Source organism: Bison bison, unplaced genomic scaffold (assembly GCF_000754665.1).
Source record: "Bison bison bison isolate TAMUID 2011002044 unplaced genomic scaffold, Bison_UMD1.0 scf7180017864512, whole genome shotgun sequence".
Classification (NCBI taxonomy): Eukaryota; Metazoa; Chordata; class Mammalia; order Artiodactyla; family Bovidae; genus Bison; species Bison bison.
Genome location: NW_011495066.1, coordinates 1688988 through 1704363, shown reverse-complemented (window position 1 = coordinate 1704363; position 15376 = coordinate 1688988). Strand labels below are relative to the sequence as shown.

Genomic DNA, 15376 nt, shown 5'->3' with positions numbered 1-15376 from the left:
AGGGAATGGCAACCCACTGTAGTATTCTTGCCTGGAGGATTCCATGGACAGAGGAGCCTGGCTACAGTCTACTGGGTCACAAAGAGTTGGGCACGACTGAGCGACCAGCACTGACACGTTTTCTTACTCCGACATCATTTTCTGTCACCCATAAGCATTTTTGTCCTTATTCCACTGAACTCATCAGTTCTTACTAAGTGATGATGAAAGACGTGGGAAGAGACCTCTTGCACAGACGCCAGATGTTCTCTCCTTTGCGTTCAGACCAACAATATATTTCAACCAAATCCAGAAGGGTTATCCAAGATAATTGACAGAGAACGTCAAAATTTGCCTTCAGTGCGTGTAAACAGTGGAACCGTTAAGTAGAACGCCTCGTTTAGGTTACTAAATCCACGGATGTGTGAGACTGTCTTCATGTAAGTTCAAAGACTACAGATGGTTTCTTAGAAGTTCCAAGGGGGCCCAGTTCCCTCCTTAGAGGTCTCAGGGCCGGGCCTCCTAGGAGGGGCACGTTGGAGACTTGTGGGTGGTCATATCACTGGGGAAGCTACTCTTGCTGTGGCCTCTGTAGCATTTTGGTCAGAATAACAGAAGAATCTGGAAATGTTACACAGGAAATCTGTAGCAGTGGGGAAACAAAAGAGACGTCCGTGGGTCCAGTCTTGTTGAGTATCTGGTGTGACCCACTCTGCACGGCATTGCCCGTTTGTCTGTGTGCACAGTCTCTTGTAATTCTCATCATCTCATCTGCAACATGACAAGCTCAGGGACCAGTCTAGAAAACTCCAGCGCAGACAGGAACTTTCCCAACTTCTTTCCATGCACCTCAAAACAATCATCCTCCTGCAAAATCACGTTTGTGAAACCCTCACGAAAAGGAGATGTATTTAATTGTATGGAATAACCCTCACATCCACTGGAAGATCCAAATTATTGTACAAATCACGGTCATTTGGAGAAGGGAATGACAACCCACTCCTGTATTCCTGCCTGGATAATCCCATGGACAGAGGAGCCTACAGTCCACTGGGTTTTAAAGAGTCAGACATGCCTGAGCGACTAATACACTCAGTTGAATCAAAGAGAATGAAATAAAAAGACTGAGAAGACCATAAACTTGAATTTAGATGACACACTCAAAACGTTGTTTTCATATATATATATATATTTTTTTTTTTTTAAAGAATGTTGTTAAGGGTTTCTCACAGTGACTACACTCTGAAACAATTGATGGAACAATAGTTCACATAGTAACTGTAGAGACTTAACTCACTAATTAGCAAATAGTCCTGTCATCCCCTTGTATTAGGGCTTCCGTAGTGGCTCAGATCGTAAAGAACCTGCCTGGTGATGCAGAAGATGTAAGAGATGCAGGTTCGATCCCTGGGTCGGGAAGATCCCCTGGAGGAGGGCGTAGCAACCCACTCCAGGATTCTTGCTTGGAGAATCCCCATGGACAGAGAAGTCTGGTGGGCTACAGTCCATGGGGAAGGAAATGACAACCGACTCTAGTGTTCTTGCCTGGAGAATCCCCATGGACAGAGGAGCCTGGTGGGCTGCAGTCCATGGAGTCGCGAAGAGTCGGTAGGGATTGAGCGCCTAACACTTTCACTTCATGGTCATTCTGCTTTCGCTCTCAGTGGGAACCAACGTTCCAGGTCTGTCTCTGCCCCTGTGTTTGTTTTTGACTTTGACCTGTTAGCTCGGCAAGTAAACTAGCAACAGGAGGAGACAACACCTCTGTTTTTCTGTCTCGGTTCAAGGGCATGGTGGTCGGCACATGGGTGATTAGAGTCACGTGGACAGAGAGCTCTTTCTTTGTTTTCTGATTCCAAGTTACACCTCGTTTTCATATGTGAACAAGTTTGCACTCAGCTGATTTGATTACACCATAATACACACTTAAGTCCCTGTGATTGCTAACTTAGCCAGCAGTAAACACTTACCAGCTTGAATAAAATCATTTCTGCTTGCAAAGCTCAGCCTGTGCTGCAGGGGCCAGCGATTTGGGTAACTTCAGGGCTTTCTTTCAACCCATGTAATGTATACACTTTGCTGAAAGAGGAAGGTTGACCAACACTCCACAGTTGTTCCCGATCCTTTAGCATGCTTCCTCAATTCCTTAGATTTGGACTGGAATTTAGAACTTTTCCAAAAGCCAGTGAAGTAAAACAGATCTCGAAAGTAAGAGAACAGTGAGCTGTGAAACTAAGAGAGAAAAGCCTTAAGAACTGATAATGCTTTAAATGTTTTACAAAGTTTTTTTTAATTATCTACAGATTTATGCTACTTCAGTATTGAAAATGTAGCCTTTTTTCTGTCTTACCTGGATAGTTCTTGAGCTGAGATGCGATTTTAATCCAATCAGATCATATTATTTTCAAATTTTATACATGACTGTTGTTGCTGTTCAGTCGCTAACAGTCGTGTCCGACTCTAAATGTAATTATTAACAATCAATTGTATTGACGTCTACAATTTGAATTCAAACCTTGGGACTGAACTTTTTCCACCTAGTACCTCCAGTGTTCCACTTTTTGTATTAAAGAGTGTGAAATTTCCCCCTGGTATTTGTCAGAGGACTGATGGCATGTACATTAAATTTGTACTTTAAATTTACAGGGTCGGGACTCAGAATGTATTAACCATGATCTGTGGATGTGTGTGTGTCATTGATGTGTATCTGTTGCGTCTAATATAAAGTTACAGTTCATGGCTCATACTTCTTTAGAAAATCAACATATCATTTCTTTGAGGCTTCCCTGGTGGCTCACACAGTAAAGAATCTGCCTGCAGTGCAGCAGACCTGGGTTCGATCCCTGGGTCGGGAAGATCCCGTGGAGAAGGGAATGGCAACCCACTCCAGTATTCTGACCTGGAGAATTCCATGACAGAGGAGCCTGGTGGGCTGCAGTCCATGGGGTTGCAAAGAGTCAGACATGACTGAGAGGGAAAGAAAGCAAGTACGTTTATTTTGTAAACAATTCAAGGAAAAATCTGATGGAGCAAGATTCTTCTTTCCTTCCCTACGCACATGCAGATACAAATACGCACATCCCTCCTCTTTTTCCATTTTGACAGTATTGATGATGAAATTTGTTTACATTCCACTCTTTCCAGAAAGGACTTGAGATAGCTTTTTAAATTCTAAAATATATTCTGTATATGAAAATAGGAGTTTACATAAAAGATACTTTATGAGATGATCATCACTTTTATAAAAGGAGTAACTATAGTTTCTTTTTATTTTTTATTAATCTTTTTCTTTCTATTGTGGTATAGTCGATTAACAGTGTTGTGATAGCTTCAAGTTGGACAGCAAAGGGACTCAGTCAAACATATGCATGTATCCATCCTACTTCAAATGCCCTTCCCATCCAAGCTGACACATAACAGCAGAGTTCCCTTTGCTGTACAATAAGTCTTTGTTACTTATTCATTTTAAATACAGCAGTGTGTCCATGTCCATCCTAAACTCCCTGACTATCCCTTCCCCCATCCTTCCCCCTGGGAACCATAAGGTTATTACAGAGTGTTGAGCAGAGATCCCTGTGCTGTCCAGCAGGTCCTTGTGGGTTCTCTGTGTTCAGTAGTGTTCAGTACAACAGTGTGTTCATGTCATCCCAAACTCCCTAACTATCCCTTCTCCCCATCCTTCCCCCAACCCAGCAACTGTAAGTTCACATCTAAGTCTCTGCATCTACTTCTGTTTTGTACATAAGTTCATTTGTATCATTTCTTTTTAGATTCTTCACATAAGGGGTGTCATACAATGATTCTGCATCTCTGCCTGACTCACTTCACCCAGTATGACAATCTCTAGGTCCATCCACGTTGGTGCAGATGACACGACTTCATTCTTTTCAATGGCAGTGTAATATTCCTTTGCATATATGTGCCACATCCACTTTATCTATCCCTCTGTTGAAGGACATTGAAGTTGCTTCAGAATTTTGACCTGACTCTCCGATGTCGTGGACATCAGACCCCATGAGTCTTTAATTTAAGGATTTCTGTTCTCTCACAGTCTCTGTTCCCCAAGAAGAATTACGAGTGCGTGACCAGCTGTGAGTTCCTCAAGTACATCCTGTCGGTGAAGCAGGGAGACTGCCCCTCCCCAGAGAAGGCCAGCGGGTTCGCCGCCGCCTGCGTGGAAAGCTGCGACGCGGACGACGAGTGCTCTGGGGTTAAGAAGTGCTGTTCCAATGGCTGCGGGCATACCTGCCAGGTGCCCAAGACTCTGTACAAAGGTGAGGAGCAGGGCAGAGCCGGGGTGAAGGGGCCTGCAGCCTCACAGCTGCTTGTGTGTGCGCGTGGGAGAGGGTGTCCATCAAAGACGTGATGATGGCCAGGAAACACGGAGCTGCAGGAAAAAATAACCTGCGTCACACAAACATCTGAAAATTTGTGAACTCACATTGTGGTGCAGTGAATCATCCATGTGAACACTTATCCATGTATTTACTGAAGTACGGTTGATTTACAATATTGGTTTCCTGTGGACAGCCTCGTGACTCAATATAACACCATTGAGTGTAATAATAATAGAATAGAATAAAAATGATAAAATATATTGTATTTTAATTTAATCAAATATATCATAGTACAATATATTATATTTAATATAATAAAGTATATTTTAATATTATAAATATATATTAAAATATAATACTCTTCCTTCACCCTTGGCTTCCCTGGTGGCTCAGACCGTAAAGCGTCTGTCTACAATGCGGGAGACCTGGGTTTGAGCCCTGGGTTGGGAAGATCCCCTGGAGAAGGAAATGGCAATTCACTCCAGGACTATTGCCTGGAGAATCTCATGGACAGAGGAGCCTGGTAGGCTACAGGCCATGGGGTCGCAAAAAGTCAGACACAACTCATAAAATATAAATATAATAAAGTATATTATATTTAATGTAATAGATATAATAAATACATTTTAATAGAATGACTATATAGTAAATATAATGATAAACATTACATTATAAAATATACATATAATAAAATATATTTTAATATATAGTATATATAATAAAATATAATAGAATGAATACATATTAAAATATAATAATAAACATAAATATAATGAATATTTATGTGTTTGTAAATATAATAAAATAATGAAATACATAATAAAATAAATGTAATAAAAATTATATATAAATATATATAATAAAATATGTAAATACATATATAATAAAAATCATTATACTCCAGTTAAAGTTATTATCAGGACTTCCCTGGCAGTCTAGTAGTCAAGACTTCATCTTCCAATGGAGGGCGTGCGGTTTGATCCCTGGTCTAGGAGCTAACATTCCACTCGTGGTGAAAAAAGCCAAAACAGAAAGCAGAAGCAATGGTGTAACAAATTCAATGATTACTTTCAAAATGGTCCACATAAAATAAAAAGTCTTTAAAAAGTAATGGATATGTTATATGAATCCTGCCGAAATTGACCATGTAGGAAGGCCATCATCAATTCAGGGACTTGATGGTGTGTTTTTCTCGAAAGTGAGTAAACCATCGAGGCTCTACTGGCTTCCCACGAGTAAATGTGTTTAGATCTTTGGAAAATAGGCTAGGGGTGGCACCCTTGAAAAAGCCATAATGCACGCGTGAGTATTGTGGTTTTTCTGTTTGCGTTATCCAAGAACAGAGGTGTGTTTGCTAGACAGTGCCATACTGACGGTAGTAAGTCAGACATAGAAGGAGAATGTCCTATGACATTCCTTACATATGGAATCTAAAAATGAGACAGATGAACTTACTGAACAGAAACAGACTCACAGACTTAGAGGAGGAACTTATGGTTGCTAGGGAAGAAGGATGGGGGAAGGGATAGTCAGGGAGTTTGGGATGGACACACTGTTGTGTTTAACATGGAGAACCCACATGGACCTGCTGTTCAGCACAGGGAACTCTGCTCAATGTCATGTGGCAGCCTGGATGGGAGGGGAGTTTGGGGGAGAAAAGATGCATGTGTACGTATGGGTGAGTCCCTTTGATGTCTGCCTGAAACCATGACAACAGTGTTAATTGGCCTATATACCCCAATACAAAATAAAAAATTTAAAGTTAGAAAAAAAAAAAAAAGAAGGGTGTTTGCAGGGACTTTTAGTATTTTTAATAATATCTTGAGATCCTGGGCTTTCCTGGTGGCTCAGCTGGTAAAGAATCCGCCTGCAATGCTGGAGACCTAGGCTCAATCCCAGGGTCGGGAAGATTGGGAAAAGGGAAAGGCAACCCACTCCGGTATTCTGGCCTGGAGAATTCCAAGGACTGCATAGTCCATGGGGTCACAAAGAGTCAGACATGACTGAGCGACTTTCACTTTCACTTGAGATCCTAGATGCTAAGATTGCCGTCTTCCAAAAGACCGGGATGAGGCTTTTCAAACAATTTAGCTGATGTAACACTTTGCCTTCACAGGCAGTTTCTAGGGCACTTGACTCCTGTATGCTAAGTGTTACTTGACTCTGTGCAAACATGACCAACTTCTTTCATGCCAAACCGATGGTATTGTGTTATGCACAAGTTTTGGACGCCATCAAAGTATACTCTGAGAGACGTAGCATTTGGTTACTTTTTGGAGTGTGATTCGAAGAGAAAAACAGAATTACTTGGCATTATGCATTACAAGCAGAAAGAGAAATCTCTCTTGCTTTGTCACTTTGACTGTCACACATCAAGTTGATACTGTTGCACTGCTGGTTTTGAATTCAGTGCTTGCTGAGCATTTTCCCAAGTCCGTCCTTACATTTTCAGAAGTCCACTGTTAGACTTATAACAACTCAGGTGTCCCAGAAGCCACATAGCTGCACCGCATTCCTCCAGCTTCCTGTTGGAAACATTCTTATCTGAAGTCTATATAATCCATCTCATTTTCCATTTTTCTCACCCTAAGATCCTTGGAAACCTGGCATAGTTACTATCTCAAATTCAAAATAATTGCTGTTTTCTCTTTCTTAACAGACTGACATTTCTTTAATGGATCTGAGTTTTATTATTTCCACGCTTTTTATTATAAACCACAAAGAATGAGTTCTGCCAAAATCTCTCACCACTTAAGTTTTTAACACTCTACTCTTAGGAAACCTTTTCTGTTATTAGAGATCATTTGCTATTTAACTATTTGCATTTACCATAAAAATAGGATGCTATTAGGAGGATTGTTGAAAACCCATTTGCAAAACCTTTTTGTTTTAAAAGTAAGGTGGTTAAAAGAGGCGCTATAAATTATGCTTTTTGTGTGAAAGCAGTGAAGAGTCGTTGTGAATTTCAAGTATGCGTGGTTCACCGAGAATAAGGGGAATATTCCAGAGAGGGCCAGCATAAATGATTAACAATTAAAAGGTACCACGATTTATTATTTTTTTTATATTTCTTTATTTATGGGTGTGTCCCATCTTAGTTAACAGCATGCAGGATCCTAAGTGTGCAGCGCACAGGCTCTTTATTGCAGTATGGGGGTTCTCCCTTGCTGTGGCGTGTGGTCTCCAGAGCTTGTGGGGGCTCTGTATAGTTTGTGGGACCCGGGTCTCTCTCGTTGAGGCGCCCGGGCCCAGTACTTGTAGAACACACTGGCTTATTAGTTCGTCCTGGATGGGGGATCTTAGTTCCCCGACCAGGAACTGAACCTGCAACCCCCTGCGCTGACTGCAAAGCGGACTCTCCACCAATGGAACCACCAGGGAAGTCCCAGGACGCTTGCACTTGAACCTTCACACGATGCATTTTTTTCCAGGGCTGAAGTCCCCTGTCTGCTACCAGTAACTCTGGACGTGGATGTTTATGGAGAAAGGGCATTCACAGAGAGCCAACCATCAAGACCATAAACAGGCTCTGTTGACTTGCAAGTGATTTTGGCGTAATGAGCATAAGGATAATAGAGGATTATTTGGGGGGAAAAAAAATCTAAGTACACATAGAGAGATTTTCCCTTCTCTCTGAAGCATATATCTGTACACATATGTCCTCCTTGTTAAACTTCCCACCCCTCCAGGTCATCACAGAGCACCGAGCTGAGTTCCCTGCGCTGTACACCAGCTTCCCACTAACTATCTGTGTTACACAGGGTCGTGTATATATGTTAGTGTATATATCGTGTGTATATGTCAGTGGTACTCTCTCTGGTCGCCCCACGCTCCCCTTCCCACATGATGTCCACAAGTTCTTTCTCTATGGCTGAGTCTCTCTTCCTGCCCTGCAAACAGGTTCCTGTGTACCATTTTTTCTAGACTCCGCATACATGCATTGATATGATCCAGCAGTCCCACTACTGGGCATATACCTTGAGAAAACCATATAATTTGAAATGACACACGCACCCCAGTATTCACTGCAGCACTGTTTACAATAACCGGGACACGGAAGCGACCTGAATGTCCGTCAATAGATGAAGGGATAAAGATATGGCCCATGGATGTTGCTGTTGTTTTAGTCACTAAATCGTGTCCAGCTCTTTTGTGACCCCATAGACTGCTGCCCGCCAGGCTCCTCCATCCATGGGATTCTCCAGGCAAGAATACCAGAGTGGGTTGCCATTCCCTTCTCCAGGGGATGTTCCCAACCCAGTGATCAAATCCATGTCTCCTGCATTGATGGGCAGATTCTTTACCACTGAGCCGCCTGGGAAGCCCGTGACGCCTATATACAATGAAATATTGCTCAGACATAAAGAGGAACAAAATGGTTTCATTTGTAGTGATGTAGTGATGTGTAGTGATGTATAACTCTTGTTATACAGAGTGAAGTAGGTCAGAAAAAGACAAGTATTGTATGAAAGTGAAAGTCGCTCAGTTGTGTCTGACTCTTTGCGACCCCCATGGGCTATACAGTCAATGGAATTCTCCAGGCCAGAATACTGCATTAGGTAGCCCTTCCCTTCTCCCGTGGATCTTCCCAACCCAGGGATGGAACCCAGGTCTCCCGCATTGCAGGCGGGTTCTTTACCAGCTGAGCCACCAGGGAAGCCCAAGAATGCTAGAGTGGGTAGCCTATCTGTTCTCCAGTGGATCTTCCCGACCCAGGAATTGAACCGGGGTCTCCTGCATTGCAGGCGGATTCTTTACCAACTCAGCTATCAGGAAAGCTCAAGTGTTGTATATTAGCACAAATATGTGGGATACAGAACAGTGGTTCTGAAGTACAGACTTTTTCCTCAAGAAGAACACGCTCCATCACGGGTTGAGCTCGACCAGTCCCACTGTTAGCCCCGCAGCGCCGAGGCTGAGGTTGCGGGCCTCTCTGGGGCGATCTGGTGGTTGACATCATACACACCTCCAGGGCCTAATCCCACCTGCCCAGCTGTCCTGTCATCTCTATTGTGACTGTCCAGCTACGGTAAGAGGGCCCTCAACTTCAAGCTGTCTTTGGGCGCCCCTGTATTATTATATTATAGGTTGGTTAAAAGATATATCGGGATCACTTAGGTTAAATCTAATACCATCACTAATTAAGCAGTCGTTTTAGGCTAATAAAGAACATGGAGCTTTTTTTCTCTGAAGGTAATTTTTAGCTAATTTCTGGAGTTGTAGGAATGGCTGCCCACTCCAGTATTCTTGCCAGGACAATCCCATGGACAGAGGAGCCTGGAGGGGTAGAGTCCATGGGGTCACAGAGTCGGACGTGACTGAACGACTAACACTTTCTACTTTCAGTATTTAAATGAGACATGAAGCATATACCTTGTGAAGGGCTTCCCTGATGGCATAGACAGTAAAGAATCTACCTGCAATGCAGGAGACCTAGGTTCAATCCCTGAGTTGGGAAGATCCCCTGGAGAAGGGCATGGCAACCAACTCCAGTATCCTTGCCTGGAGAATCCCATGGACAGAGGAACCCGGCGGGCTACAGTCCACAGGGTCACAAAGAGTCGGACACAACTGAGCAACTAGCACACACACACACACACACAGGTGAAGAACCAGACACTCCTGGACAGACCTGTAAGGTCTTCAATTTCCGTTTGTTCATCGTTAACTTACTGAAGTGTCAATCTCATAGGGAATCCCAGAAAGCATTTTTCTTTGTTTATAAATTTATTTTTTTACTGCACTGGGTCTGTGTCTCTTTGCCAGGCTTTCTCTAGTTGCTGCAGTGGGGGCTACTCTCTTAATTCCAGTGGTTTCTCTTGCTGTGGTGCATGGGCTCAGTTGCTCCCTGGCACGTGGGAATCTTCCAGGACCAGGGATCGAATCCATGCCTCCTAGACTGCCAGGAAGATTCTTCACCATTGAGCCTCCAAGCAAAGCCCACAAAGCATTTTCTTAATGTCTTCCCCAGGTTGAGTTCTAAAGGGTCAGCTCAGTCTACAAGTATGGATCCCTGTTCGCTCGGTGAATATTGACCATCGGTTAGAACTCCGGGAGTTGGTGATGGACAGGGAGGCCTGGTGTGCTGCAGTTCATGGGGTCGGAAAGAGTCGGACACGACTGAGCGACTGAACTGAACTGAACTAGGAGTTACTAGGATTGCACTGACGTTCAGAACCAAAGCACACAGCCTCTGCCCGGCCCAGCAGTGAACTCATCGAGGTGGTCACTCACGCACACTGCTGTTTAAGTGGACCACTCACTTTTGAAACTTTTGCCATTAACTGATATGGGCCAACCACTGCCCTAATTTTTTTCCTCTTTCTCTCTTATGGGGCTAAGGAAAAATTATAAAAATTCATGGAAACACATATATCCTTTCTGTGCAGTCCATGTGTATAGGAGATGCGGGCTGACCTCATAACTTCAGAGGCTTCATACGCCGGAAACTTGACTTTTTAGAAACACGGTATGTTTTGAAAAGATGGTCCACGGAGTGACCCGTTACCCTGGGGCATGTAAGTTGGGGTAGTGCTGTGAGAACTGTCCTTGGCTGACACCTCACGTTACCTCTGCAGGCTGGTATTGGGGTTTGACACGAAGGAAAAAACAGCAGTGAGGTTTTCCTTCACCCTTCAAGTAAGGCTGTTACAAGTCTCGAAGACTTGACAGTGTTACGCTGGGTGAACCAGGCCCTGTCTCTGAAACATGCGCCTTTGTGAGGCTGTGGGATGTTCACAAGCTGACCTTCTGCGGGTGACTCACAAGCTCTCGTTTGTTGGGGTTCTCCTTTGATTCCCCCCTAGTTTAGTTCTCGTTTACTTAACAGCTTTGTCAAACTGTCCTCTGTCTAGAGGTGTTCTTTCTTAATTTACTGCCCTCTCTTGATGCCCATGGCTCCCCTGATAGCTCAGTTGGTAAAGAATCCACCTGCAATGAAGAAGACCCAGGTTCGATTCCTGGGCTGGGAAGATCCCCTTGGAGAAGAGATAGGCTACCCACTCCAGTATTCTTGGACCTTCCCTATGGCTCAGCTGCCTGCAATGAGAAGACCTGGGTTCCATCCCTGGGTCGGGAAGATCCCCTGGAGAAGGGAAAGGCTACCCACTGCAGTATTCTGGCCTGGAGAATTCCATGGACCGTATAGACCACGGGGTCGCAGAGAGTCGGACACGACTGAGCGACCTTAACTTTCACTTTTCACTTTCCTGACGCCCAGCTGCGGCGGTCAGTTTGGGCAGGGAAGGAGAAACGCTGAACTTCTCTTCCAGACAGAAAGATGCCAGGCAGCCGTGGCCTTCAGTTTTATAGGTGGCCGAGACCCAGGGCTCATCTTTAGCGGGTGCTAACCTGCAATCAATCGCGTTATCACTTTGTTTCTTTTCAAAAGGGGCTGATGACGCCACTGCTTTAGTATTTCCATGAACCTGTCAGTATTTGAAATTTGTAAACGTCAGGATTTTCGAGGTGGACCACTTTTCACAAAGTAATCACTCGCATTTTGAATACAGTGACCGCATGCCCTCATGTGATAGGAACCCAGATGCCTTGAGTATAGCTGTCTTTATGAGAGACGCTGCTGCTGCTGCTGCTGCTAAGTGAGAGACGTTATGCAGTGACTAATTAATGACTCACTGGAACTCTGTATCTTCGTGCACTTGCACACCTGGACTTGTGACAAGTCCTTTTATGAACACTCAACACGGGTGATTTGCAACTGCCGACTGCCAGCCTTCGTCGATTTTTCCATCAGTCTGTTTTGAACATTTTTTTTGAAGTGTTGGGTTTCCATGCCTTAGACTTGCTACGCTTTCAAGAAACACCCCCATATATTGCAGGATGCTACACCATGCGTTCTGACATTTTTGACGGAATCATTTACATTTCAGATGACGGAGTTGTTTGAAATCAATAAAGAAAGATGGTAGTCATTTACATAATGAAAACCACTCTGAGGACAGATCTCTGTCCTCTGTTCCGGGGATGCCTTCAGGAGGCTGGGGGAGCTCGCAAGAATGAGACTCCTGGAAGGGGCAACGGTGGGGGCCGGGCCCCATCTGCACACAATTAACAGCCCAGAGGGTGCAGTTCCTCCCAATCAGGGCAGCCAGCCGACCCTAATGCAGACCAGATGGACCATTTCTTCACGTGCAAATGGCGAGATCATTGCCCATCAGAATGAAGGAGATACTTACGGGAAGGAATTTGAGTTGACAGCTCCCTGATGCTCAGTCATGTGGTGTGGAGGCCCATGGCAGTCAGATGACATTCATGACCGAGGCCTCAAAGCATGCGGGTGTGGGGGCGGGGGTCCCCCGGCTGAGTTCAGGGTACTTCAGCGCTGGGCCAGTTACTGGAGCTGCATTTCCCCTAGAGGATTCTCCGTGGAGGGCCAAGGAGAAGGGCGGGTTTGCAGTCTCCGGCAGTGCTCTGTGAGGTTAGGCACCTAACGAGCCATCTTCTGTCCCTTTAAAAAAAAAAAAAAAAAGGAATGTATTTTTAATTGGGGGATCATCGCTTTGCAGTGTCGTGTTGGTTTCTGCCATACAACAAGACTCAGCCCTACACGTATGTATAACATGTATATATATACACAATACAATACATATATCTTATATACATAAAGCAAAGTACACCCTAAAGGAAATCAGTCCTGAATACTCATTGGAAGGCCTGACGCTGAAACTCCAATTCTTTGGCCACCTGATGCGAAGAACTGACTTACTGGGAAAGACCCTGATGCTGGGAAAGCTTGAGGGCGGGAGGAGAAGGGGACGACAGAGGATGAGATGGTTGGATGGCATCACCGACTCGATGGACATGAGTTTGAGCAGGCTCCGGGAGTTGGTGATGGACAGGGAGGCCTGGCGCGCTGCAGTCCATGGGATCACAAAGAGTCGGACACGACTGAGCGACGAACACTTAGATTTTCACCGTTTTCCTAGATTCCACATACATGTGTTAATGTACAATCTTTATCATTCTCTTTCTGATTTACTTGTATTAACAGGCTCTCGTTTCGTCCATCTCACTAGAACTAGAGTCAAATTCATTTTTATGGCTGAACAGTATCCCACCGTTTGTATGTAACACAACCTCTCTATCTACCTGTCTGTCGATGGAATCACAGTAGCTTCCACGGCTTAGCTATTGTCGTGAACAACTGGGGTACCTGTGTCTTTTTCAGTTGTAGCTTTCTGAGGGTATATGCCTGCTGATAGGATTGCTGGTTCGTATGGAAGGACTGATGTTGGCCTTCTGACCCTTTGGCCACCTGATGCGAAGAGCTGACTCGTTGAAAAAGACCCTGATGCTGGCAAAGATTGAAGGCGGGGGGAAAAGGGGATGACAGAGGATGAGATGGGTGGATGGCATCACCGACTCGATGGACATGAGTTTGAGTAAACTCCGTTCCCACCAACAGTGCAGTGGGGTTCCCTTTTTCTCCACACCCTCTCCAGCATTCATTGTTTGTAGATTTTTTTTTTTGGTGCTTAGCCTTGCTCTGTTTAAACAGGAAATAAAGGAATGTTTGAGTCCCAAGACCTTGATGGCGGAGGGAGACGTGAGCTCCTTGAATAGATACGATCCCAGAGGAGGTGGCAGTGAATGCCTGCGATGATTCCTCTCTGAGACTCTCAAGCGGAGATTTTTACCCCTGTTGCCATGTCTTCCTCCTACTTCTTCCTGAGAGAAGAATAAAGAAGTGGGCTGCTCCTACTTTTCCAGGCGTATTCCTGAGAGGATAACGCAGTGGGCTAGGCCCTTTCTTCAGTGAACAGTTCCACACCATTTGCTTCTGCAGAGTGCTCCTTATGGGGCATTGGTTGGGGGGCTGAGGAGGGTGGAGGAGAACCCAGTTCTTGACACACACACACACACACCCACCCACCCCCGGAGCTTGAGCTTCATAGGGAAGATAAGACATTCAGAGAGCTGGCTGTGGTCAGAGGCACTTGAATGCCTGTGTCAATGGTCACAGGTTCAACGTGGAATGGCAGAGCAAGGAATGGAGCCCTGCACTTCTAGCTGGAGGTTGAGGGAAGGTGGCTGAGAAGGCGGTGGCATCTGGACTGAGCCTGGACATATTCCAGAGTCTATGTCAGAAAACCAAAGGCAAGAGATTTCAGAACGAAGGAGACCGTGTGACCAGACCATAGCAGTAGGGAGCGCCTGGCAGTGTGGTCTGGGGAAGCCGGGTGTCGAAAGCAGGCTGTGTATTATTTCTCTTTAGTGGTTCCGTCTTATCCAACTCTCTGCAACTCCGTGGACTGTAGCCCGCCAGGCTCCTCGGTCCATGGGATTCTCCAGGCAAGGATACTGGAGTCGATTGGCAGCCCGCACTCTGTGACTCCTGCAAGCTGCGGCTAAGACCCAACACAGCTGGAAATGAATAAACATTAGTAAATGGTATTTTTTCATGTACACCTGTGGCCGATTTCGTGTCGATGTGTTGGCAGAAACCCCCACAATACTGTAATTAGCCTCCAATTAAAATCAATTAATTAAAAAAAATCAGGAAGCTTTTGAGCAGATACACACGTGCTGCGTTTTAATCACCCAGCTCCATCCAGATCAGTGATGAACGGCTTTAGAATTTCCCACCATAAGAAGACCTCAGCTTGAATTCAGATCAGAATGAGATGAGTTGGAATTTCAGCCATGCCGCTAACCTGCGTCAGAACTTCTCTGTGGTTTGTAGCCTTCCCTCTGCTGAGACTGAAGACATGGAAAGCAGAATGCAGCGCTCCGAACTCACCGTTTCAAATGAGGCATCAGCGCTCTAGGTGAACGCTCATCCTCAGTGCAGAACAGCTTTACGGGCAGCTGGTGTTCTTGGTTTGAGCATCAGGGTGCCCTGCACTCTAGCTAAATTCGGTCAGTTCCATCGATCTCTTTGGAATCATGAATTTGTTCTAAGTTCCCCTTTCCATCATGGCTGCTATTTTGAACCGTGGTTCTTACATCTTTGGGTTACCAGGCAACTTGCTCGCTCCGTTGCGGGGAGAGAGAAATCAAAATGATGACGTATGTTCCGAGGAGCCACCTGTGAGGGACTG

General features: G+C 44.9%; 1 protein-coding gene across 1 annotated transcript in view; it reads left to right on the top strand.

Annotated features, from left to right (window-relative positions):
• Nucleotides 1-15376, top strand: part of KAL1 (Kallmann syndrome 1 sequence) — a 190406-nt gene that overhangs the window by 120368 nt on the left and 54662 nt on the right. The window contains exon 4 of the mRNA XM_010829905.1: nt 4031-4253. Within this exon, the coding sequence (XP_010828207.1) occupies nt 4031-4253 (223 nt within the window). The remainder of the gene's footprint in view (nt 1-4030; nt 4254-15376) is intronic.